Source organism: Ailuropoda melanoleuca, chromosome 7, assembly GCF_002007445.2.
Source record: "Ailuropoda melanoleuca isolate Jingjing chromosome 7, ASM200744v2, whole genome shotgun sequence".
NCBI classification, from domain to species: Eukaryota; Metazoa; Chordata; class Mammalia; order Carnivora; family Ursidae; genus Ailuropoda; species Ailuropoda melanoleuca.
In genome coordinates, this window is record NC_048224.1 from 43,781,902 (window position 1) to 43,809,596 (window position 27,695).

Here is a 27,695-nt window from a genome sequence, read left to right on the forward strand (position 1 = left end):
TAGGGGTAGGATGGCATGGCTGAAGACATGCCTCGTGAGTGAAGATGTCACAGTGAGTCAAAGGGCGGGGGTGGGGGGGCATTCCAGGAGAGAACGTCTGCGACAGTTCCCGTGGGACAGATGTGGGAGTGCTGGAGAAGAGGCCTGGGTGGCAGGAGGACACAGAGCCCTGGGGAAATGGGTGGCCAGCCACTCAACACATCCAACCTAAATGCAAAAGGAAGGACTGAAACTTCGAAGCAAAGAAGCAACATGAACCCTATTTACATTTTAAACATGATCACTCTGGCTGCAGGGTTGAGGATGGGCTGGAATGCAGTAAGAGAGAGGGTTGAGAAGGGGATTTTAGAGGTTTGCAACAAAGGATGGAGGCAACAGGGACTGGGATGACAGTGATGGAGAGGGGAGAGCTTGTTGCTGGGCATTGTACAAAGCAGACACTCAAGCTCCCATTTAATCCTCGCAGTCACCCCTAGAGGGCGCTATGGCTACCCCATTTTAAAGCCAAGACTATTGAGACTACTGGCTCCTGTCATGTGGATGGATGCACAGGGACAAAGCCAGGTCTGGGCCCAGGTCAGCTTCCAGTTCCCACTCTTCCAGGAAGCCCTCCCACATTTCTCAAGTGTTCCTCTCTCTTGTTTCTCCCAAAGCTGGGAGAGTCTGAACCATCCAGAGAACAGGTTATTACACTCTCTCTTCCAACGTATCTACCACCTTCCGGAGCACCACTCGTGGCCCTCAGGGAGACCTTCACCAATGTTCACTGACTGGCTTTTGCGCATGCCTTTCAACCCCTACTTGTCGGCTGGGGAGGTGAGACTCACACACAGGCAGTGGCTTGGCCAAGGCTGTGGCCAAGGTCGCACCAAAAACTGGTGGCAAATCCTTCCGGGACTGGAAACCACAGCTCCTGTCACTATCAGATGACCCCATGGTGCCAACTCCCTTCTGAGCCTTGGAGGTGGCAACATCTGAACGCCCTGATCGTAGTCCACATGCCCCTGGGCTGGGACGCATAGCCCAGGTCTTGTTTGCAGCTGGAACCGAAGGGGGTGTGGTGATTGAATATGGATTCTCAATGCTACCAGGTCACGCTTTCCAACCAGCATAGAGATGTGCCCTTCCTAGAACACAGATGTTCTAGCTCTTTCTTCCCCCACCTCATTGCACCTTATCACCTCCTCCCTGTGACAATCAGAATGGCCTGTGTGGTCCAGGGGAGCCCACAGGGAGCTGCTGGCTCACTGCATGTGGAGAGAAGAGCCTCTGGGGTGGTGATGGCAGAGGCCGGGGAGAGGGCTGGCATGATGGGAGCTCGGGCAGGCCTGGGGGTGAACGCACAGTCCAATGGAATGACAGAGGTCACTCTCAGGTGAGGGACAGATACCTTCTCCAAAAGGAAAACCAGGCAAGGGGAGAGGCACTCGGAACCGGGGCAGGCATGATGCAAAGGAGGCCAGGTGCACCTCGTGAACAGGGAATTCTCTCAGATACACAGCCAGTCCCGCTAGCATGACAGAGAAGGGACCTCAGAGACCTGGCCCCCCCTGGATTCAGAGAAAAGACCAGAGGCCTGGACAGGTGGCGTGACTTGCATGGGGTCCCACAAGACCGGCAGCAGATCAGAAATCCGCCCACACACTCAGCCCGGTGCTCCTCCCGGGCAGCTTAGCTCCCTCCACCACCTACACATCTTCTCTCCTTCCTTCACCCCTGCCTGTGTGCTTGACTGACATGAACGGATTTTAAACCTCACTGATTTTAAACCTAGAGCTTTAATTTTACTAGCCTCACTTGTCAGAGGAGGACGCCCATGTGCAGAGAGGTGAAGGTTCACGTTCAAGAAGGCCCTGCGAGTCGGCGGCGTGGCTGGGACTGGAATACAGACAGCTCCCTGCAAGCATCCACGCTCTCACTACCCCGCTCCATGGCTCTCTCACCCCCACAGGCTCCCAAACTTCCCCCAGCTCACCTCTATATTGTGCATTTTCCCCATGAGGGCAGTGAACGCTGAAGGGGCTTCAACTCTCATACACATACAAGAAACCGTAAGGACAGGTCACAGCCCTTCCCGGGGTGGGGGGTGGACGCGGTGTCTGCAGAAATGGTACGGGGCTCTAAGTGCATCTGGCTGGAGCCGAGGCTTTGCCAGCCCCAAATTCACTGTCTGTGCCCCACAAAGAACCACAGCAGCAGCACCGATAACCATGACACTGCCACACAGTGTCAGGAAGGCGTCCCTGGAAAGAGGCCAGAGGAACTGATGCAAAGGGCATTGAAACTGGCAGCTCCTTCCCGACTTTCTCCACTCCCTTCCTTGCTGCAGCCTTTTTCCTGAGCATCTGTCCCCATCTAACATATTTATATTTTGATACAATACAAGCTCCAGGAGGACAGGTCTTTTAAAAATTGTTGCTTGGTTTGTGTCCCCAATGCCTAGAAGAGTGTCAGACACACAGTTGGTGTTTGACAAATATTTGAAGTACACGAGGGAGGGAGGGAGAGAGGGAGGAAGGAAGGAGTGGGGGAAGGAAGGGAAGAAGGAAGGAAGGATCCACCAGGAAATAGCTGGAGAAAAGAAGAGAGAGTGATAGGAAAAGGGGAAGAGAGAGAAAGGTAATGAGAGAAGGAAAAGAAATGGAGAAGACAGAAGCGAACAAAGGAAAGAGAGGGATGAAGAGAAGGAAGCCATGATACAGGAAAGAGGGAAGGAGAGAGGAAAGGGGGAGAACAAGAAAAAGAAGTAGAAATTAAACATGCAGGCAGGCAAGCATCCCAGAGGCCTGGGAAGGAACAGGAAGACGTGGCTGGAACCAGAGGCTGAGGGAGAAGGACTCAGCTCTAGCGGACAGCCAGAGGGACAAAGCAGCAGCACTCAGCTGGCAGGAGAGCCAGGGGAGGAAGGTGCAGTGGGGAGGGGATGCATCACCACCCTGTCTTCCGGTCCCTGGAAGCACAGCCTGGCCTTCTGCAGCATATGGAGGCACTGGGCCAAACCGTTTATCTCGAGGCCTGTGGCTCGCTTTTGCTTTTCTTTTGAAAGTTTAACTCCGATTTACGAGGGGCGTGCTCCGTGATGGATGTTTTTCCAATTAGCTGTAAACAGCCCAGTCCTGCAGAGGAGACCCACCGACTTCCCCCGCTCTAATTCTGGCTGCTGGAGTGGGGGAGGGAGAAGACAGGTCAAGAATCATCCATCACCGACTTCGAAATCTCCAACGCAGCAGATACCAGGGAGCCAAGGCTTGGGAAGGAGTGAGAGGTAGGCCCGATTATTCCAATCACTGCAGGCTGCAGAACCTTCCCAGGCGATATGTCAAAAGAGCTACTCCCCACACAGAGCCTTTTCCGAGAAAGGTGCCAGGGATAGGGACACAGGAAACCCCACAATGAGAACTGAATCGACATTACTAACGTCTACTTAATTTGCCCTTAGTATGTACCAGATGCCATGACAAATTTTTTTTAGGATTTATTTATTTATTTATTTATTTATTTGAGAGAGAGAAAAAGAGAGCACACACACAAGAGAGTGGGGGGAGGGGCAGAGGGAAAGAATCCCCAAGCCAACTTCCCACTGAGCATGGAGCCCCACATAGGACTCAATCCCAGGACCCTGAGATCAGGCAGGACCTGAGCTGAAACCAAGAGTTAGACACTTGACTGACTGAGCCACCCAGGTGCCCCCATCACAAACTTTTCATGTAACTTAATAAAATTCATCCCCGAGTCTATGAGGCAATTATGAGGCCCATTTCACAGATGATAAAACTGAGGTATAGGGAAGGTAGATAACTTGCCTAAGAGCAAAAGTTGCCCAGAGCAGCTATGTGACCCGTGTTCTTTAAATGTCCACCATGCGTGCATGGAATGCATGCAGAACCATTCTACAAGGGAGATTCTTTACCTCTTCCCTACCCCAGGTACTCCTTCAGCCCACTCTGTGCAGAGGTGAGAGGGCCACGTGTCTTGATTAGTTGCTTTCATGTTTGCCAGAGGACCCTTACTTCTTTCTGGGCCCTGGTCTAAGCCCGTGGAGCTCTCCTTAGTCACCGGCATAGAATACATGTTTGTACCCTCCCATCCCCCACTACCCGTTCTCTTCCAAGATTGCAACCTTGAACTTGACGCTTCCCCATCCATATAAAACACTCAGGGATGAACAATTACATTCACAGGTGATTGCCTGAAATATGCTCTATTCTCCCTTCAGAGGATGTGTGATCACCAGAGCACTGTGGACCTCAGCCCAAAGTGCGGCCCCTTATGGAGTCTTGCTTCTGCATCTGACGCCTCCTTACCTTGAGTGTCATTGTGAGCAACAATGATGCATCAGGACAGATTTCACCTGTTGAAGACACTGTCTCGAAAGTCAAAAAGGAGGAGTCCCCTTTAGAGGAACCAACTAGAGAACTTTCTCTTTGGTCTTGGTGTCAGGTAAAGAGAATTTCCTGAATAAATGGTTCTATCCCATAGACTCCACACATTTTATTGCTGAATCTGTTTCCCTTTGCACTTTGACTGTTAAATATCTGCATTAAATTGCCAGCTCCTTCTAAGAACTACGAAACACAGTATGGCATGCATCACCCTGTATCGATCTAACCTGGGTTTGAATAATTTTCCTTATTCCTATTTTGCTTTCAGTCTAATTCCCTTACTTATTTCATTCCTGGACTGGATTTTTTTTTTTTTCACTGCATAAACTTAAAAAATCTTCCCCAAATCCTTTGAGGAATGAGGTAGGGCAGAAAGCAAATAAAGAATGGAAGGGGAAGCCATAAATGAACAACGCTAGTCTAGCCAGGGTTTGGGATGCCAGGCTGTGTTAACCACATCGGGACCAGGTCGAAGAAAAGTTGAGGTTTGTAATTGAGCACCGAGTCGGACTCCCAGGCTTTCCTCCTACAAATGCTGGTTGTGGAACCTTCCCAAGGCCCCCCTTACCTTTGCTGCGGCGGCGACTCCGGTACTGCTCCGTATAGAACGTCAGCTGCGTTTCGTCATCTGCCTCTGAACCCGAAGTCCCCTTAGTTCTCCCAAAGCTGATTCCCCCTGAAAGGAAGAGCAATCCATTAGTCACGTAAACATCCTGGAGCTTGTTAAATCCCTCATCCGACCCAAAGATCAGCAACCCCATCCCCAGACTTCTTTCTGTAAATCCCAAGTGACCCGGGAGCTGGCATGATTTATGGACGGAGTTAGGGCTCTGCAGTGAGGCGGATCTGGGCTCTAACCATGGCTTGGCAGCCACATGCTGTGTGACCTTGAGGGGACGCCTCTCTTTTCTGAGCCCTGGGTTCTCTCTTAATAAGATGGGGACAATAACTATTGACCTTGTAGGATTGCTATGGAAATTAAAGGAGACAGGATACAGAAAATATCTGGTTTGTGGTGGGTCCTAACTAACTAACTGATAGTTATACTGTTGCTTAGTATGATGAGCCTGCCTCTAAGACAACACTTCAGGCAACTTAATTTCACACACATTTCAAGCAACTGCTTCCTAGATGCCAAGCCGAGAGCCAGACACTGGAGGTACAAAGATAGATACAGCCCAGTCCTTGCCAGCCTGCAGATCATGAGCTAGTCAAGGAGACAAATGGGATCCTAAGGAGCCTTTAACCTAATTCATGGTTATGTTTTTCCACACAATGAGATGCTGAGAATATGGGGGAGAGCAATCCATCCCAACACAGAGGACCTGGGAAGGTTTTATGGAGGAAGGGGGATTTAAGTCAGGGCTGGAAGGATGAATGGGGCTTCAGTGGCAGAGAATGGAGTTCCAGGGAAACATAAGAGTTGAGCATCCCTGGGGAGGGGCAGCGGAGGCGGGTGGGGGCCACGATGAGTAGAGTGCTGACAGGAAGGATCACTGGAGCTTCACAGAAGGTCCAGTGCCACACTGAGGACGGGTCACAGAAGGTGCCAGGGCAAGAGGACGCGTTCATTACCCACGCACGCCATGAAGGTCATGACAGTAGCACAGAAGCCTCAACATGGGTGCTGCAGAGTGCAGGAAGCTGGGAGGCTCAGGGACCCCTCGGTGAGAGGCGATGAGCATCTAGGGGAGGCAGGGGGCAGTGAGGATGGGGAGGAGGAGAGGGGGCAAGGGCTGTTTCAGAGACACACTCAGGAATGAGGGGGCCGGTGGGTGATGCATTTACACGCAATGAACAGTGGATTCCAAAAGTGATCAAGATAAAAGGCCAGAAAGAAATACGTCAAAATATGAACAGCAGTTAATTCTGCAGGGAGGAATACAGATAATTTTTTTTCTGTGCTTTTCTATACATATATTTTTATCATTAACAAAAAAGCACAGAATGTGGGAAGAGAGGGATGAATGCATTGGTAAGCTCTCTGCCCTAGAGACAGTGGGGGGAGAGTTTCAGAGCATGGTGGGGGCGCATGGTGGGCAGGGAAGCAGAGGGCCTTTGGTTTGGGTACAGATCTCCAGACACGGACATCAACATCGATAGGTTGTGTCTGGGAGGAGACTCAGGAACCTGGCAGAAGCGGAAGTGCTGGATGAAGAAGTGGCTTGAGGCAGGGTCGATAAAGGGAGACCACTTTTCCCTATAACTACTTTGTATCATTTGAATCAAGCACCATACAAACTTATTACCTATTTGAAAATTCTACCCAAGGAAAAGAAAAACGTAGATCAGAGGGAAACATTGCTCAACTCAAACAAGAGTTTCTTAAGGCATTTCTCTGGCAGGGCATTCAGGATATAGAAATCCCACTTGCAGACGCTCTGTCTGCAATATGGTTATTGTGCCTTCGTTCATTCATTCCAGCCACATGTTGAGTGATCTGCTATGTGCCTAGAAGATGCCGATACATTATTGCGTACAATCCTCATCATGCTATACTCACAGCAGAAGTGTGATTAACAACCTAGATAATAAAGACACAAGGACACACATGGGCAAAGTCACACAACTGATGAGTACATGAGTACGAGAATTAGGATTCTGGGCTAGTCTGTCCGGCTCCACATCTGAGCCTCCTAGGATGCAAACTGCTTTCCTGGAAATAACTCAAGAGGGAACCTTAGGGAAGGCAGACTGTCCATTCAGCATCAGGGCACCAAGTACTGTGTGATCAGCTTCACAGACACCCTCCCATTCCAAACTCATAGCATCCCTTGGAGGGAGGTGTACCGATGCCCCTTTTATAGATGAAGCAACCATGTTTCAGAAAAGGAAAGCGATTTGCTAATGATGAGTGAAGTTGGACTTCGTACCTACATGTGACCGATGGCCAAGTTCAGACTTTCAACCACTTGCGACACTGCCTCTCAAATTAATGCTCTGTAACGTGGAAAGATTAATAACCACCCTCTCCCTTCCCTGAGATAGTATGTTGTAATGGATGGGAGAGCATAGGAGACAACGATGTCTGATCTCTGTCCTTGAATGTGTGCTTGGCCTGGCCCTGTCCCTTAGCGTAAACATGCCCAACCTCCCGCAATTAAGGGTAGGGCCTGGAGACAGTAGGAGACTCCAGATTCTACTGATGCAGCCCTTCTTTTAAAGGTTCTCCTTTGAAATGGAGTTGGCAGAGGCCCCAAAGATGCTTTGGAAGCAGGGGAAGAGCAAAGGTCTCCAAAGCTCAGGAGGGCTTTTAAACTGCCATTGACATATTTTACCGTTACAGAAAAAGGAAAAAAAAAGAAGGAAGGAAGGAAGGAAGGAAGGAAGGAAGGAAGGAAGGAAGGATGGAAGGAAGGAAGGAAGGAAGACGGGGAGGGAGGTGGGGAGGGAGGAAGGGAAGGAGGAGGGATGAGGGAGGAAGGGAGGGTTTTTGCTCATGTAGACATAATTCTTGGCCAAGGGGAAAATGAGCACTGGATAAAATAGTTACTTTATGTACGGGAAGCACCTGTCCCTCCTGCTATATTTTGGGCAGCAGGGAAAAGGGTGGGGTCTGCCCCTGTCAGGAGTCCACCTCAGACCCCTCCGCATCCCCTTCAGTGCTCCACCACCCCCTCCTATTTAAAACTTTCTGGCCAAATCCTCCCTCCCCCTCTCTCATTTTCCTTCCTCTGCCAAACAAATGACCTACTATGTTCCTGCCATGGTGAACATGACAGACAGGACTCAGACAGGATCCTTTCCCTATTTGGACAGTCTAGCAGGGGTGAGGAAAGTCACCAGACGATTCTAATACAATTAAAAAAAAAAAAAAAGCTCACCATTGCATAGCACTCTCTCTGCTGGGCACTGTTCTAACCCTTTACATGTATCGACTTGTTTAATCCTTAAATAACCCTAGGAAGGAGGTTGCTACTTTCATTCCCTTTTTAATGGATGAGGAAATGAAGGCGCAAGCAAATTAAGTAATTTGCCCAGGGTCACACAGCTTGTCGGCAGAGGAACCACAATTCACATGCAGGCAATGGCTGCGGAGTCTATTCCCTTGGTCTCTACACCAGTGCACAATAACATATGTGCAGCTAGCTCATTGATCGTCCACAGCCATCCCTGTAAGGAAGGCATGGCGAACCCTGTCTTACAAATGAATAAACTGCATCTCAGAGGGCTGCTGCGAGGTAGTAAGCGAGGGAGCGGGGGCTGAATCAGGTCTGCTTACCTGCAAAGCCTGTCTCATGGCTAAAACATCCTGGGACTCTGTGTGTGCACACGCACGTGTGTGTGTGTGTGTGTGTGTGTGTGTACACAGGCAGAGCAGTGGCAAAAGCTTGATTTCGCCTGTGAGGATTAGCAGGTGTGTTACTTGCCCCCCCACCCCAAAGCCAGGGAGGATTTTCCGCTTCTCACAGCTCCTCCCTTGGACCTCTGCACTTGTTCTATCAGTAGGAACTCCATTCAGGCTTAGTTAGATCCTAGTGATGCCTCCACCATCGCACACGCCCAAGCCCACGGACATCGTGCTTCTGACTACCATGAAAGCTTCTCCAGCCCCTCTCCACTCCCCCACCTCTGACCTCACCTCCTTCCTGTAGGGACCAAGCTACCATTTCCAGAGTGGAAGCTGAAGCTCAGAGACGTTGCTTCCATACCAACCTGTCCAACAGAAATATAATGCAAGCTGCATCTGTCATTTTAAATGTCCTAGGAGCCACATTAGAAGGGGAAAAACAGGGGCTCCTGAGTGGCTCTGTGGGTTAAGCGTCTGACTCTTGATTTCAGCTCAGGTCATGATCTTGGGGTTGTGAGATCAAGCCCCGCACTGGGCTCACACTCAGAAGGGAGTCTGCTTGAGATTCTCTCCCTTTCCCTCTCCCTTTGCTCCTCCCCCTGCTTGTCCTCATGCTCGCTCGCTCTCTCTCACACAAATAAATAAATCTTAAAAAAAAAGAATGGGAAATAACAGATACAATTAATTTTCAGAATATATTGTATTTAACCCAATGTACTAAAAATCCTATCATTTTAATATGTAATTAACACAAAATTATCACTAAAATATTTTATACTTTTTTAAGTAAGTGGTGAAAACCCAGGGTATACTATACTTTATGCTTACAGCACCCCTCAATACAGACGAGCTGCGTGCAAATGCCTATCATATCAGAGAGCATACTTCTGGAGGCATTCGACAACAGACATTACTGCGCATAATTAAGGGCCGGGATCTGGGCACAGAAAGAGATGTGTGAGTCACAGACCCACTAAGGTATTGAATCTTTTTTTTTTTTTTAATGTGAATTGAATGAAAAATGGGGTAGCTCAGATTCCACTAAATGACAACAGCCATTGTATCTTCAGGCACTTAGAGTCCAGCAGATTTCTACCTGGGCATCATCCATGAGCCACTTGGGTAGAAAGACTCAACCGTGCTGGGGTCAGATGTGAGTCCTAATCTGAGGTCTCACTTCTAGCTGTGTGAGCTTAGGTGAGCCACCTACCCTCTCTGAGTTCATCTTTAAAAGGGGGAACAAGAACCCTCAGCCCACATGGTCATTATGAGGAAAATGATAGAACGTATGTAAAGAGAATTAAGACCAAAGAAGTGAGGGTGACAGCACATGACTCATTCATTCGATGTTTGCCTGAGTTTCACAGAAGAAAAGGAAGTGCCTTGGGGGGAAGAGTGACTCTCTGCCTTCTGTGACATCCTGGGGAGGTGGCAGCCACCCAAGTCCTACAGTCTCTGCGTGTCCATATAATCCGAAGGGGCCACAGGCCAAGTACACACAGACTTGGAGATGATTCAGACAGCTAGAAAAGGGCCCCCTCTGCTAGTATTTTAATATGAAATTGGTGATTTAGTGAAGTAAAGTGCAGCCATTAATTATACAGGACTACTCAAGTATTTCCATTTAGGGCTGAGAGAACGTGAGAATGGCCTGAGACTGGCAAGAGAAGAGGAGAGGAGAGGAACCAGCAGTTCCTTCGCCCTTGTTCCTTGGACCCCCGTTCCTCTGGTCTTGAACCTTCTGGAATGTAGCCTGAAGAAGACAGGCAGGCAGCTTCTCAAGTGTGGTAAGCACTACTCCGGGCACTTTAGATGCAGTCGCCCATCTACACTTCCCAAGAAGCCCGAGACAGAGGGAAGTATCACCTTAATTTTTTTGCGAGGCAAGCCGACCTGCAGAAGCTCAACGTTGCTTATCAGAGATCACACAAAGGACAAATGGCGGCGGAGCCCCCAAATTTGAATGACTTTTGTCTGATGCAAAAACCCTCTGTTCTCATGAAAAGAGGAGCCCTGGGTCCTTAGGGAAATGCAGACCAAAGCCACAATGAGATACCATGTCACATCCAGGAGGTGGACCATAATCAAAAGAATGAGAAAATAACAGGTGTTAGAGAAGCTGCAGAAGACCAGGAACACGCATACGTTGCTAGGGAGAATGCCGATGGTGCAGCCACTGTGAGAAATAGTGTGACAGTTCCTCAACAAGCTAAACCCGAAATTACCACGTAGCCCAGCAATTCTGCCCTTAGGCATGCCCCAAAAGAACTGAAGATAGGACATTCAAATAAACGTGTGTACACGGATGTTGATAACAGCACTATTTACACTAGCCAAAGGGTAGAAACAACACAAACATTCACCAACTGATGAATGGAAAAACAAAATATGGTGTATCTGCATGAGGGAATATTACTCAGCCATAAAGGAACGCTGACACCTGCTACAACATGGATGGAGACCTTGCCAACATTCTGCTAAGGGAAAGAAGCCAGACACAAAAGGTTGTATATTACACAATTCTATTTATGTAAAACATCCAAAATTAGTAAATCCATCCAGACCAAAAGCAGTGGTTGCCTGGGCTGGGTAGACAGAGCAGAGGGTCAGGGAGTGATTGCCTGTGAATATACGGTTTCCTTTTGGGGTGACGGAAATGTCTTGGAAACAGACTCAGGGGATGGTTGCACAAGCTTGTGAGTATGGGAAGTGACAGTGATTTATGCACTTTAAATAGTTCATGGTTGATTTTATGTTGTGTGAATGTTACCCCAACAAATAAAATGCTAAAACAAAGAGGCCCTCTGCAACATCACAAGACTGGGGGTAGAGCTGTAGAATGGGGGCACAGGAGCTGCGAGAGACAGGGAGAAGGTACAGCGTGGCACAGAGTGAGGCCTTATAGAGTCATGCTGCCCAGGGCCAACCTCAGGCATGCGGAGTCCTGGCCCAAGGGGCCACCCCAAGTAATCACGACACTCCCTCATTCGTTTATCCATTCACCTGGCAGTTACCGACCAAGGGCCCACTCTGAGCCAAACACAGTTCTGGACACTGAGGATACAACAGAGAATGCAGCAGACAAAACCTTTCTATCTTCTGAAGCTTACTTTCTGGTGAGGAAGCAATTAAGATATTCCAGGCATGATGCTAAGCCCTCTCTACATAAGAATCATTTCAATTTTGCTGATAAATAAAGGAAGATATTCAGAGGTATTTAGAGGCTTTCCCAAGAGGGGAGAGATATTTGATGGCAAACAAAGGACCTGATGCTAGGTTTGCTCTGGGGCAAATCAAGGCATCTGAACAAACTGAAAGTCGTATTATGGGGAAGTCTAGGGCAGGATCAGGGATGCATGGTCCTTCCTGGCCCTATAAGGATTAACTCATTGCTCTTCTTTGCAAAGCCACCTTCTCCGACCGCCCTTCCGCAAACCTGCTGTGCCAGCCTCTGGGAGGCCCGCCCCTCCACACTCCATCTCCCGCACTCTTGGTATCATGATGGATGGTGGTGACATGTTAAATTATTCAGGCTCCGTGTCTTCCTCGAGCTGGTGACAGCGATATTGCATTTTTAGATTGCCCAGAACTGCACCAGATAGAGAAATATGTAGCTTGGGAATGCAAAAACCCATCTGACCCCCAACCGTCCAGGGAATACAAATGGTGCCCGTCGTCGGAAGAGGACAAAAGTGGCTAAAACTTCCCACGCCCCCTAAACCACACAACTCACGATTGCTCTGAGCTCTAGGGCTAAACCCCAGATGTTCATACGCATCTACCACTTGGAGAGGCTCGGACCACAGTTGCTACCTGTCACCGGGCACCGCTAGAGGCCAGGCACTTTGCCCAGAGGTGACTACCCCATCCCTCTTCCTCCAAATGTGCAAACAGAGGCTGAAGACACTGAACTCCTTAACCACAGTCACACAGTGAGCAAGAGGCAGGACCTGGATTCAAACCCTTGTTTACCTGATCCCCCAGGAAAGAGGATTATGCAGTATTCTTGGGTTTCATATTGAATTTTTAAAATTGATCATTATGGTTAAAAAAAATCTTCATGGTAAAATATAATTAAACATGATAGTTATTTCAGGAAAAAATGGAAATGACCTATAGGCCCATTTTTAGGGGACCAATTTAAAAAAAAAACAATGGTATACTCAAAATAGACTTTCATGAGACTATTAAATATAGCGACATAAATGCATATTTATTGACAGGCAGACCTCTCCATGATATATTGTTAAGCAAAAAAAATATACAGCGAAGAATGAAAATAGAGATTCCACTCATGTAAATTTATACACATTTCCTGATATTTAGTGTGAATTCCACTGAGCGTAATAAAAAATAAATATATTTTAATTTAAAAAATAAAGACATAAGTCAATCTGAGATGTTTATGATCTAGAATTATAAACTAAATTTTAAAAAGGATACTGCAAAACTGTAAGTGTAAAACGACCCTATTGTGTTTTAAAAATACATACCCACTAAAGTATATAAATGTACCCAATACATATACATATGCATAAAAAGATATTGAAAGAAATATATTAAGGTGCTTCAGTGGTTATTCTCTGAGTAGTTAAGATTTGGGGTATTTATTTTTTTATTTTTTTATATTTTTTTTAAAGATTTTATTTATTTATTTGACAGAGATAGAGAAAGCCAGCGAGAGAGGGAACACAAGCAGGAGGAGTGGGAGAGGAAGAAGCAGGCTCCCAGCGGAGGAGCCCGATGTGGGACTCGATCCCAGAATGCCGGGATCACGCCCTGAGCCGAAGGCAGACGCTTAACCGCTGTGCCACCTAGGCGCCCCTAGATTTGGGGTATTTAAAATGTTTTTCTTATTATTGTTCATCTGCATTTTAGAATTTTCCTCCCATGAACATTTAATGCTTGGTAATTTTAAAAAACACTTAATAAAAGTTATTTTTATTTTTTAAAAAATAAATGGTCTCACTGCCGCAATGTAGGCTCATTCTTCACTCGGACTTGAGTGTAACTTGGCCATCCCAGAGGTAATTATCCCACCGCCCAAGAATGGAGATATCTCAATTTGTCCCCAAATTTTGGCCCAAAGAAATACCTGTGCAGGAGAGAAGCTCTCCAGTCAAGCTTAACTCAGTACCTCTTCCGGAACATCCCATTGTTCCCTGGGGGAGGCTGCATTTTGCAAGGATGGCAGTCACAGAATCCCCACCCCACACTCTCTTCCGCAATGTGACCTTTGCCATCCCCTATCAAAGGTGGAAACAGCTTTTTGTCCCCTTGAATCTGGGCTGCCTTAGGGATGTGTTTTTAACAGAGGCTGCAGAGGAAGTGTCTCTGCATAACCTCTAGGAATGGGTCATAAAAGGCCATGCAGCTTCTCCTGCCTGGCTTTCTTGAAACTGACTTTCAGATGCTTACTCCCTCTTCAGACACTTGCCCCTGCACCATGAGAGGTCTTCGCCACACAAAGGGGCCACATGTAAGTGGTGCCACCAACAGTCCCAGCTGAGCTGGGAGAGAAGTTTCTAGATGATTCGCACCGCACCCCACCCCCCGAACACCTGGGTCATGCACAGATGCTGGAAGTATTCCGAGCTGCGCCCCAGTCATTGTGGAGCTGGGACAACCCCTCTATCTTGACAAAGGTCATTTATGAATTCCTGACTCCTACATTCCATGAGCGTATGGTTGTTGTTGTCTTAAGGCACTAAGTTGAGAATGGTGTATTGTGCAGCAGGAAGTAACCAGAACACTCCCCTTGTCCTACAGAAATATCCACACTCGCTCCTACCTGTCACCATATGGCAGCCCTAGGCAATGGAAAGATGAATTGAGTGTCCAGGGGCCCAGGTCTGGAATCTGTCCTGCTATTAAAATACTGTATGCCTGGAAAAGACATTAACATCTAGCAAATATCATAGAATGCTTAACACCTTTATTGGTTTCCCAGCAATGGCCCTCACAATAATTGGATGAGATAGGCATTGCTATCCCCATTTGTAATAGGAGGAGACTGAAGGTCAGAGACACCACAAGTGACTTGTTCAAGGTCATGCAGCTCATAGATGGCAGAGCAGAGACGAGAACACAGGGGCAACAGAAGGTATAACAGAGTAAGAGAGCAGATTCCAGACTGTGATGTTGGCCAAGAATCAAGTTCCCTGCAACTTCTACCCTCTAGACTCTGTCTATTCTTTTGGAATTATGGGCTAGGCTATTCTATATCCCCATATGATGGACCTTCACCTGCCCAAATATCATCCATGTGCCCATTTATAATATTTCCCCCCAAGCTAAATATTCCTCCTAATGCCTTCAGCCATTCCTTATGTCATATGCTTTATAAAAACTATGACTTTTTTGGATTACAAAGTCAATGCATATATAACGTAGAAAATTAGAAAAAACAAGTTAGAAGGCACAAAGAAGAAAATACTAATCAAGCTAATACTCTCCCTCCCAATGGATTTCCCTTATTTCTAGTTTTTAACTATGCATTTACATGCATATGTTTTCACAACTAGACTTTGTTGTATTATAACATGAATACATCTTGTGAGTTTTATTTAAAAATATCTAAGCTTAAATTGATTCATTCATTTATGTCGGAAATGCATGTTGGGATACAGCTATATGCTTAGCTCTTTAGCTATTCTATAAATTACATATATCATGTATGTCTGTATACACACATATCTATATCTAGATGTGTGTATACCAGTATCTTCATCTGTACACATATCTATACCTATATCCACCAAAGTGTTAATAGTGAGTTTCTCTGAATATTGAGTTTTTCTTTTTTTGTTGTTGACCTTTCTAATTTTTCTTTTTTTTTCCTTGAAAATGAATTGAGATTGCTTATGGAATTAAAATGAAACAACATAAAATATGTCATATACATTATCCCATGTCATTAAGTATTGACTGCAGTATCATTTAATGTCTGCGATATATTCCATAGTACCAATGTATCATCATGCACTCCATCAATTCCCTATTGTTTGAATTTTATATTGTTTTCAATTTTTCACTATAATATCACACCACATGTTCCTAAAGATAAATCTTTCTACACATCCCTGTGCATCCATGTGTAGAATTTTCTTGAGAGTAAAGAGAAAAATGACAGGGGCAAAGGGTATTGACATGTTTAAAGTTGTGGTTCATATCATCAAGATGTCCTCCAGGAAGGTTAGACCAATTCTACCCTGATCAGCTATGAACAGGGGTGATTATTTCACTACCCCTTCTATAATACTGGGTGTCACATCACAGTTTTCCAATCTTAAGTGTTTTTGATATGCATCCCATATTTCAAATTCATTTTGTCATATTCTTTTCAGCATACCCCCATGTGCTCAGGTGCTTTTTGATTTGTCATGTCCAGAACTAGGCATGATCATCCAGGTGTGATGTAACCCACACAGAGCAGAAATGGACTACCACTCCGTTTCTCTGAACACAGGTCTTATAATAATGCAGCCCAGGACTGCTCCCGCTTTACTGGCAGCTGACTTGTATTCAATATGCTCTCAGTTCTTTGTTCCCATGCACTGCAAATAAATCTGGTCTTTCCCGTCATGTATTTGTAGAATTGATTTTCTCTAAACCAAAGCAAAGAACATTTATACTACCAAATCATGTCTGTATATTTTGGCTCTTTCTTCCTAGCATCTTGAGATATTTTTTGGTCCTAGTCCTGTGATCTCATGTTTTCACTATTCCCTAACTAGATGCCCTCTATGAACTGGATAAATATGAAAAGGAACAGGAGGTAAGAAAAGGAAGGAATAGTGACTGAGTGTCTGCAACGCATCAAGCATATACTACAAATTGATGCTGATATCTTTGTTTTAAATATTAAGGAACTGATGTTTGCAGGGATGACTTGTCTTGGGAAAGGCCACGTGGCCAGGAGGGAGGAAGGATGGGTTGGGAAGTCTAACTGTGGTTCTTGCTATTCCTGGTATCCCATGCCAAGTCTTCCCTGATGTTAAGCCAAGGAGATTGGTGTTAAAGAGAGCCAGATGAAGAATAGAACCTGACCACTTGTAGTTAGAGAACTCGCTTTAAATTAACATTGGTCCCTTAATGAAAGCTCTTTGGGACCATGTAATTTAACAAAATTGAACAATCTGACTATGCTATCAAACACTCCACAATTTCCTCCTTTGGAAACAACAGCAACAAAATATTGTCCATTCAATAAATATCTGTTGAGAGCTTATAACATGCCAGCAAGTGGATATGCACCAGGGAGTAAAACAGAAATATTCCCTGCCATCACAGAGCTTGCACATAACTGGGATGACTGACTATTCAGATAAACACATAAAATCAATACACCTAGGAGAAGATTTGACAAATAGCTTGTGGACATTCAGATATCCTGTGTCTGTGGTATCTCCCTGATCTACCTGCACCACAAACTGGTCCAAAGTAGAAATGTAGTTCGCTTGCCACAATTTATTCTTAGTGAACCCATGATGGCTCCAAGAGCTTCCAACTTCCCTTCACGCATGCTCACTATGTGAATTTGACCAACTGACCTTGTCATTCTTGAGAATCAAAATCAAGTTTCAAAAGTGCTTCACCGCCTATTTGAAAGGAGGATACAATCTGTCCTTCAGATTACGGAAGCCTCTCTACTTACCGTCGATTCCTCTAAGAACATAACTAACTCTGTGTTCTAAGCACATATCGTCAAATCACGCTAGCCCTGGAAAAGTAATTTGCTTGAATCTAAGGATTGAAATTGAGGCACACACTTCAAAGTAAATACTGAGTACTTCCTCTGTATGTTAGAGCTGCATTTCTTAGAAAATATCTTTATTCTCCCTTTTCTAGTTTTCAGATTTTTTCTTGATGTAAGTGACAGATCTGACAGGTTCAGAATGAATTTAGTTTTATACTTTCATCTGGTAATAAGGTTTCAGTTGTTTTACGCAATGGGACAGTCATGTTCTTGTTCTTATTGTTCCAAAGGCAATTTTAAAGCTTGTTTTATTTTCACTTTTTTGTTTCTCATTTTTTGTTTTTTTCTAAAAATTTCCCACCATGAACTGACAAATTTGAAGGCTCAGCCTTTCTGGAAGTATTTTCATAAGTTTGGTCTAAACTTTTACGCATTTTCAGCCTGTTTTTCATCTTTGAGTTTCCCGTGCAAATATATTTTATCTCTCTAAACTTTCCAAATCCCTCCTTCATTGTAATTCTCTGTGATTATTTGCTCAGAATTTCATTTCTCAGAGTTTTCCTCTCTGTAATACATCTATTTCATTTTAGAGTCACTGGTCATAGAACCAGAAAAAAAAATCCATTCTCTGACATTAAAATATTATGTGTGTATGTGTTCATAAATCCTTGGTTATAATTTTTCACCTTTTGAAATACAAGTGTTATTTCTTGGTTTAATAATATCCAGTACTGGCAAAGGTTTTATGAAATAATCATTTTCCTAAATTGTTGCAAGCAGTGCAAATTTGTATGCCCCTTTTGGGAAGCAATTTGTCAATACAAAAAAGAGCCTTAAAAAATTTTTGTCCTTTTTGACCCACTTCTGGGAATTCACCCTAAGGAGACCATCCTAAATATAGGAAAGGCTTTGTGCAGCATTACACTTATTGCAATGCTATTTATAAATATAGGGAAGTGGAAAATAACCTTAATGCCCAACTTGAAGGGAATGTTTAATTATGCTGGAACATTTAATGGGCCATGATGATAATGAGATATATAGAAAATACTTGTATCTGATACTAATATTAAGAATGGGGGCAAAAGTCATAAAGTCTGTATTTACAAAATGATTTTTTTTTAATATAGCAGAGGTTCCATTTATGGTCTGGAAGAGTAAGATATTAATAGGCCTACTCTCCTCCAGATTTTAGACAAAATGCAAAGTAAAACAAAACAAAAAACACCTGAGGGCTCTGGAAAGTAAACACAAGCAGGTATGTTTTGGAAAGGAGTTGAAACATGGAAAAAGCAGACAACACAGGTGAATTTCCCAGGTTTCAAGCTTTTTCCTGAGCGTAGGTCATAGTTTCAGTTTGGCTCAGGGCAGCTTAAAGAGTAAAAAAACAAAACAAAACAAAAAAACAAAAAAAAACACAAAAAAGCAAAAACCAAAACTGCAGTCTTTCTGGACTGAGGACCCAGTGGAAGGATTCAGATTAACCACTTCCATCTGAAAGGGAAGGAGGCATCCAAAAGAGACCCAGTGAGGGTCTCATAATCTGTGTGTAAGCCTTGTGCACATCATGGCTGACCTCCGAACCACACACGTTAGGGGAATCATATGCAGCACAGCAAAGGAAAGAAGAAACAGCTGGGACTGGAGTGCCTGCTCGGGCCACACAAAACAGTCAGATGGATGAGGATTTTAACACAAGTACTACAACTGGGCTCACTAGGGTAAAGGCGATGATTATAATGAATACAAAACACAAGAATTATTAGCAGAAAAATCATACACAGAGCAAACTGAGATTTCAGAACTGAAAAATGAAACAACAATATGAAGTTGAAAAACATCATTGGATGGTCTTAAAAGAGATAAAAGAAGAAACAATCGTCGTTGGCCTTGTAGATAGATTAATCAAATTCTCTAATCTGAAGAAGAGAGAAAAGAAATATTGGAAAATATTTAACAGTGTCTAAGGGATCCATGGGTCAATATCAAAAGTTCTAAATACAGATAAGTAGAGTGGCAGAAGGCAAGGAGAGGGAACAGGAAAGAAAGGAGAGGAGAGGAGAGGAGAGGAGAGGAGAGGAGAGGAGAGGAGAGGAAAGGAAAGGAAAGGAAAGGAAAGGAAAGGAAAGGAAAGGAAAGGAAAGGAAAGGAAGGAAAGGGGAAAGGAAAGGGGAAAGGAAGGAGGGAGGGAAAGAGAAAGAAAGATTGAGACTTAGCAAATTTGGTGTAAGAAAGACATAAGCTAGCAAATTCACAAATTCACTCAGGAAATACTGAAGGGGTTAAACATGGGGGAAAAGGCCTATGCTGACAGTCAAACTGCTGCAAATCAGACTTACAGAAACATCCTTGCTCTAGCCATTTCTATACGACAAGAAAAATAAACTAAAGGGCAAAAAGATTGGAAAGGAAATGTTATTTGCAGATGACATAATTGTTTAGAAAAACAATCACAAGGAACATACAAAACAACTATTAGAGTAAGTAACTTTAGCATGGTTGAAAGATAAAAGGTTAATTAATATATTAAACATAATTGCATTTCTATGCAGAGGCAGCACACACACGGAAAATGAAATTTCAAAAACAATTCCATTCACAAGAGTGCAAGAAACTACTTAGTAAGTTTAACAAGAGGCGTACAAGATTCTTCAATGAAAACAGCAGAAAACTAACTGCTAAGAGAAATTTTAAGAAAACCTAAATAAATGGAAAGATAGACCATGTTCGTGGAATGCACAACTCAACACCATTAAGATGTCATTACCCCCCAGACATATCTATAGGTTAATTGCAATTCTATTTATAATCCCAGCAGGATTTGGGGGGTTTTGTTTGTTTGTCTGTTTGTTTGGTAGAAATTGACAAGGCGATTTAAAAATTTATATTGAAGTGCAAATAACCAGGAATTGCCAAGCAATTTTAAAAGAGAACAAAATTGGAGGGCTTACACTACTTGCTTTCAAGACTTGCAATAAAACTATAGTAACCAAGACAGTGTATTGTTAGTGAAAGCAGAGCCATATAGATCAATGAAACAGTTCAGAATCACATACCCAAGATTTTTGATAAAGTTGTCAAAGGAAAGCCTTTTCAACAAATGGTCAAAAGAAAGCTTTTCAGCAAATGGAAAGCCTTTTCAACAAATGGAAAGCCTTTTCAGTACATGGAAAGCCTTTTCGGCAAATGGTATTGGAACAACTGAGAGCCATATGTTAAAAGAAATGAACATAGGCCCTAAATCATGCCATATACGCATATTAACTCAAAACAGGTCATAGTACTAAAGGGAAATACTAAAACTATAACCCTTCCAGTAGAATACAGGAGAAAAATCTTTGTGACTTTGGGGTAGGCATAGATCTTAGGTTAAGAAACAAATGCATGAATTATAAAAGAAAAAATATATATATATATGCAAATTGTATAAAGGTGAAAAATGTGTACTCTTCTAAAGACACCATTAACCAAAGTAAAAGCAAACAATTAAATGGAAGAAAATGTCTGTAGCACAGTAGCCTTCCCCCGTCCATTGGGAGTATGTTCCAAGACAGCTAGCAGATGCCTGAAACCATGGATGGTACTGAATATATGATAGTACTATATATATGATGTGTTTTCCTATACATACATACCTATGAGAAGGTTTACTTTATAAATCGGGCACAATAAGAGATCAATAGTCACTAAAAATAAAATACAGCAATAATAAAAGTTATGTGAATGTGATCTCTCTCATAAAACCTTACTGTTCTGTACTCCCCTTCTGATGATGTGAGATGATAAGAAGCCCACGTGATCAGACAGGCAGGTGAATGACGCAGGCGTTGTGACATAGTGTGAAGCTACCTGAGACCTTCTGAAGTTGCATCAGAAGGAGGAGCATTTGCCTGGGATCCCAGTGAATCATGGATAATAGAAACCACAGAAAGCAAAACCGAGGGTCAGGAGGGCATACTGTACATATATCTGACAAATGGCTTGTGTTGAGAATGTATGAAAATTCCTCATAATTTTATAGGAAGAAGGCAAAAATCTTGGTTAAAATTTGCAATTACGTAAAGCAATACTTTAACAAATAGACAAGGGCAATAAGCACATGAAAAGATGTTCAACCTCTTTAGTCATCAGGGAAATACAAATTAAGTCACAATGAGACACTACTAGGCAATTATTGGAATGAGTTTTTTGTTCGTTTGTTTAAGAATGGGTAAATGTAAAAGAAAAAAAAAGATCAGCCTTACCAATTTCAACAAGGTTTGGGAGCAGGTAAAATTCTCTATACTGTTAATGAGAATGTATGTCATATACCTATTTTGGGGGTGAAAAAAAACAAAACACAAAATGCTGGGGCGCTTGAGTGGCTCAGTGGGTTAAGCATCCAACTCTTGATTTCGGCTTAAGTCTTGATCCCAGGGTCCTGAGATCAAGCCCCAGGATCAGGCTCTGTGCTCAGGTTGGAGTCTGCTTGAGATTCTCTCTCTCCCTCTCTCTCTCTCTCTTTCCCCCTCTGTCCCTCCCCCTGCTCATGCTCTGTCTCTCTCAAATAAACAAGTAAATAAAATCTTAAAAAAAAAAAGAAAAAACACACTTTCTCAAAAACTTAAACCTACAACAACCATATGACCCACATATTCCATTCCTAGTTATTGATAAAGAGAAATAAAATCATATGTCCACACAAAGACTTGTGCAGGAATGTTCATAGTAGCTTTATTTGCGGTAGCAAAAACTGAAATCAACCCAAATGGTCCATTCATGAAGTGAATAGGTAAGGCACATCCACATAATGGAATACTATTCAGCATTAAAAAGTAATTCCTGATACATGCAACAATATAGCTGAATCTCAAAATCATTGAGTGAAAGATACCAGACACAAAGAATACATACTGTCTGATTCCATTTACATAGAATTCTAGAAAAGGCAAATCCAACCTATAGCGTGATAAAAGCACATCTGTGGTTGCCTGATGCTTGTGGATTTTCTACAAAAAGGTCACAAGGAATCTTTTGGGGGTGATGAAAATGTTTATACAACTTCCAAAAGCTCAATGAATTGTAAACTCTAAATGGATGCAACTTATTGTACATAAAGTATACCTCAGTAAAGCTGATTTTTAAATTGCATATAGAAAAAGATAATTCAAGCTTGGAAAGAAATTAGAGCAAAATTAAAATGTTAGTAGGATTTGGATGATGAGGTTACAGGAAATTTTCATTTTTTATGGTTTCACTTCTAGTAACATTACAAACTTTCTTTAATGAACATAAATCATTTCAAATTAAAAAAACAGTCTATGGCGTATTAGATTAGGCTAGCATCCTTTTCCTGATTAAATGTATAACTAAAATATGCATTTCTGTCTAAGACATATCATTTGCAAATAATAGTATTCTTGTTGATCAGACTTAAGGGCAGAGAGGTAATCCCAGAGGGATAAGTGTTCTCCCTTCTCCTCTACATTTCAGGCATGAAATTGGAACAGAGACAATTCAATAATTTACCGTAAATTGTGTTTTTAGTGAAATAATTCTTTCTGCAGCTACGTGGAGAACTGAGGTCCTTGCTGATATGCTGCATTAGCTCTGAATGGTTTTGTGTATACAAAATTCATTTTATACACACACACACACACAAACACACACATGCATGCATGTGTGCGTGCACACACACACACACACCTGGATCATGGACTAGCAAAATATGATTGGATTTGTAGTCAGGATCCCTGAGTTTGAGCTTTAGTTCACTGATTATGATTACTGTGGTGGTTTCAAACACAGCCCCCAGATTCTTGGGCACACCTCCCATGAAGATGTGGGATCTCCTACCCTTGAACCTAGGTGGGCTTGTTCCTGTTTTGACTGAAAGAGAATGGCAGAGGTAAGCCTAAATATCTTCCAGGGCTCAGTCAAAAAAAAAAAAACCATGCAGTTTTACCTGGTTCTCTCTCTCCAAAAAGTCTGACCACCTAGAGACTACCATGTTGAAGAGGCCACTTGCAGAAGCACAGGTCACCAGCCCCAGCTGAATCCCTAGCCAATGCCTAGCATCAGGTGCCAGCCACACCACTGGGACATTTTGTATATCCAGCCTGGCTGAGTCCTCAGAAGACTGCAGCCCGGCCTGATGTTTGACTGTAACCAAAGGAGAGACTCCAAGCCAGAATTGCTCAACTGAGCCCTTCCCAAATTCCTAACCCACAAAACTGTATGTAAAATAAAATGATTGTTGCTTTTAGTCACCAACATGTTGGAGTAATTTACTACACAGCAACAATAACTTGTAACAGTGATCTTGGGTGAGCCACTGGACCTCTTTCAACTCTTCAGTCTTAGACCTCTAATAGGAATATTATCTACTCTTAGTACTATTGCAAGGCTTAAAAGAATCTTTCAAACCTTGGAGTACTGACCAAATGCTTGTTGTTTCACTTTATTCTTTTATTTGTATGTTTGCACAGCACACTTACTGCACACCTAATATATGCCAACCTTGTGCAGTGGGCTAGGGGTCTGTTAATACGGCAGAGTCCCTCCGGTCAAGGAACTCAGATTCCAATGGAGGAAATGGTCAAGAATCCAGGAGATGGAATAAAATGTGATAAGAACATCACATGGGTCAACTGCGAGGATATCTTGCAGGGGCTCGCTCCCGCTATCCTGGGGGTGGTGCAAAAAATGATCAGGTTTCCAGATTGGGTATGTGGAGGTGGGGGGAGGCAGGAGAGTGGAGAGAGGTCATTGTGGAGAAGAGAAACAGCATCGGGCTTAGCTCTGTAGCAAGTCAGTGGAAACTAACCAAGGCGTGTGGACTGCTGTACATGGGGAAGGGGTTCAGTGTGGCCTCTGCGAATCTTGGTGAAAACAGACCCTTCTGAGGCATGATGAAGGCACTGTGGTGTCCACCTTCCATGCATCTTTTGGGGCACACAAGAATAAAAATAAATAAATAGGCAAACAATCTAGAACAGCAGGTGCAAGTATTGCTACCTTAAATAATCTCAGTCACTTTAGATGAGCAAAACAGGAGACAAGGTGAAGATACAAGAGTTCACCAGAAACGTCTCATTCTGCTCAATGTGAGGATGGAGAATGGGGTCCTAGGAGGCAGCTGTGGAAGCCTGACATTTTGGCCAAGCCCCTCTTTCTGAGTCAGGCTTGCAAAGGGATCCTCCTGCTTCCTGAGACCCAATGGTTGTCCTGTGGCCACTGTAAGTATTCCTCGATTGTCAGATGACCATGATCACTCGTGTGTGTGTGTGTGCACGTGTGTGTGTTTGGGGGTCAGCCATCAGCACAATCAAAACAAACAAAAAAGCACTTTTCCATCTGTCATTTAAGTAGGTCCATTTAACAAGTGCACAACATAAAGAGGATGAACAGAGCATCTTAGAAGTAACGTGCAAGGCCGTGTGTCCAGATGATTATGAAAGAGCCAATTCACAGGCAGCCTGGTTCCCTACACCCCAGGCTCCTTCCGGATACCTCCCGTGGACGGGTACAAACAGTGAAGCTTTCAGAGCCAGCAAGGCCCCCGAGAGGTGAAGAAGAGACAGAAGGGAACCCTGTTTGGAATAAGGAAACTCCACGTCCCCTTTGTGGTGAAAAGTCCACTACTGTCACGTGCTGGACACAGGAAGGGCTCTATGCAAATGCCAAATTTAATTAGCTCAGATCCCAGTGAAATGAACTAAATTCAATTTGCTATTTGCACTCTTTCTTTTCTTCCTTGGAGAAGTTTAGGGTTTTAAATAGCTCAGGGAGAGGGGGAAAAGAAGTAAAGTTAAAAAAAGAAAGAAAAAAGACAGAGAAACATAAAGCAGTCTAATGCCCAGACTTGTGCCAATCAAATTGTTTTAGGTAAGACAGGGGGACTGTCAGGAGCTAGGAACAGCTTTCCCCAGAGCATCTCAGAACGTGGGCAGGGGGGTATGCCTACCTTAGTGATGCCCGGCACACAGTAGGTGCTGCCTCTCAGTGTGCTCGCTGACACCCAGTAGGCTCTAACAAGTGTTGGCCAGAAGGAACGAAGCAGGAGGGGTTGTCCTCACTAGCACCTCCCATGGCGTCATGCTACAGAGACTCTGAAGAGATGCTTGCTAAGTTAATCCTGTTGGCTGAGCTATTAGTCTGTTCATCTCCAACAGAAACACCCTACCATGCGCTGAGAGTCTGCTTTTCCCTTTTCCCTCACTACCACTCCCCACTCAGCCCTCCCACATTCCCATCCCAGTAGAAAACCCTATCTTTTGGAAGCAGACACCACATTGCTTCTTTTTTCCAGACATAGCAATCCTGGGGTGAAAGGCATCCCTTTGGTGCAAGATTCCACCCAAAAGCTCCCGTATCTTAGGACAGCAGGGCAGAATGTGGGTAGAACCGCCTTTTAAAAAACACTGTTAAGCTCAAAAAAAAAAAATCACTTCCCACATCTCCCCACCCTCTACAATAGCAAACGTGTCATGGATTCACTGACAAGTTTTATGAACTCTAACTAAAACGTAGGATCCCTGGGTCTTCATTCTATAAGTTGCCACGTGGCTTTAGGTACGTCATTTACCTTCTCCGTTTTCTCATTAGAGAAAAATAACTATATCCTTCCCCCACATATTTTGCAAAGGCCCTATTCCATTCAGATGAGAAATTCTCGCATGGCTAAGTCAGAATTCTCTTTGGTCCCTCCCAACCTTGCTACTCTGCCAACCCTCCCATCCGGGAAAAACAGCCTCCAGTCATGCATTTACTTAGGCCGACACATAGCAGCCATATTTGGTCCCTTTCATTCTCTTCCAGAGAACAGCCAACCCATCCTTATTTCTTTGTGTCCTTCTCACTCACAACGCATCCTTCACCCTGTCCTTTTTGCTGGTCATCAAACACATTAACCTTGTTCTTGTCTCAGGGTCATGACATTGCTCCTTCCTGGAATGTTCTTTCTCCACTTCACTCAGGTCCCTACTCAGTATCAGCTTAGAGATGCCTTCCCTTACTACCCTGCCTGAGATACCCTGTTATTCCACTCCCACATACTCTCTAACCTCCTTTATTTTTCTTCAGAGCATTTATTACTATGAGATGATGCCATATCTTTGTTGCCTCTTTCTTCCATCACCTCAGACCCATCAGGAGATTAGGATCTCTGTCTTTCCATCACGGTACTCTGTACTTACTCAAGTGCCTGGCCTATAGTAGGCTCTCCATAAACATCTGTGGAATCAATGAATAGATAATACATGTGGAAACATGTAGAAAAGTTGAAAGCTCCAGAGCTGAAGGGAAAAATCACACGTTATCAGCCCTTCTGCGTCTGGAAAGAGAGGATTTACAGGTCTGGAAATCTCTTACAAACACATCTATGTTTTAGGAACTCACCTATTTGCTTATATGAGGAGCTCACTGGGGAAATGAAGGAAATGAAAAAAAGAATAAATTTCATTTTGCTAGGCACGGTGTGTTATTTCCCAAATTGCTCTGAATTTCCCAGGGAATGGCTTCGGGCTTAGGGAGTGAGGGTGCCCAAGGCCTGGGGGCTGCCAGGGCAGGAAGACGCCCAGGGAGGACCAGGTGGGCTTGTGTTATCAGGGGAAGGCAGACCAGGGAGTGGTCTCCAGGGTCCCTGCCCCTCCAACGCCTCTTCCACCATACCCCCTTGTCCACTGGTCCCAGAATTTTTCACTCCACAGTTCATAACAAAGTTCACCCTTACCAGCGCTAGGGAGAAACCATGACTGGGGACGAGATTTATGCTCAGATACTTCCTTGCTGTGCGATTTTGAGAAAATTACTTAACCTCTTTGACTCTTTTGAAATTCCTTTTTTTTTTTATCATGAAAAACATGGACACTGATTCCCACCTCACTAGTTCTTCTCTAAGGTATTTATTTTTTTAAGATTTTATTTATTTATTTGACAGAGAGAGAGACAGCCAGCGAGAGAGGGAACACAAGCAGGGGGAGTGGGAGAGGAAGAAGCAGGCTCCCAGCAGAGCAGGGAGCCCGATGCGGGGCTGGATCCCAGGACCCTGGGATCACGCCCTGAGCAGAAGGCAGACGCTTAACAACTGAGCCACCCAGGCGCCCCTCTAAAGTATTTATGAGTAACAAAAATTAAGGGACCCTGTGACATGGCTGTTACCCTCAGTTTCCCAGAAAGGCGTTGAGGCCTGACTTTCGAATCCTTTCTGCAGGTAGGTTCTGCCAGGTGGAGGTGAACAGAGGCATTGGAATGGGAAAAGGTAATTCCTAACACAGCCCAGCTATTACTTTGCATTAAAGGAAGTGATTTGTATTCAGAGATTATGTAATCGTGAAGTGCTGAA

General features: G+C 44.0%; 1 protein-coding gene across 1 annotated transcript in view; it reads right to left on the reverse strand.

The window, feature by feature from the left end:
- The window catches only part of ASTN2 (astrotactin 2), an 877,356-nt gene that overhangs the window by 573,163 nt on the left and 276,498 nt on the right, over positions 1 to 27,695 (reverse strand). The window contains exon 5 of the mRNA XM_034664390.1: positions 4,951 to 5,058. Within this exon, the coding sequence (XP_034520281.1) occupies positions 4,951 to 5,058 (108 nt within the window). The remainder of the gene's footprint in view (positions 1 to 4,950; positions 5,059 to 27,695) is intronic.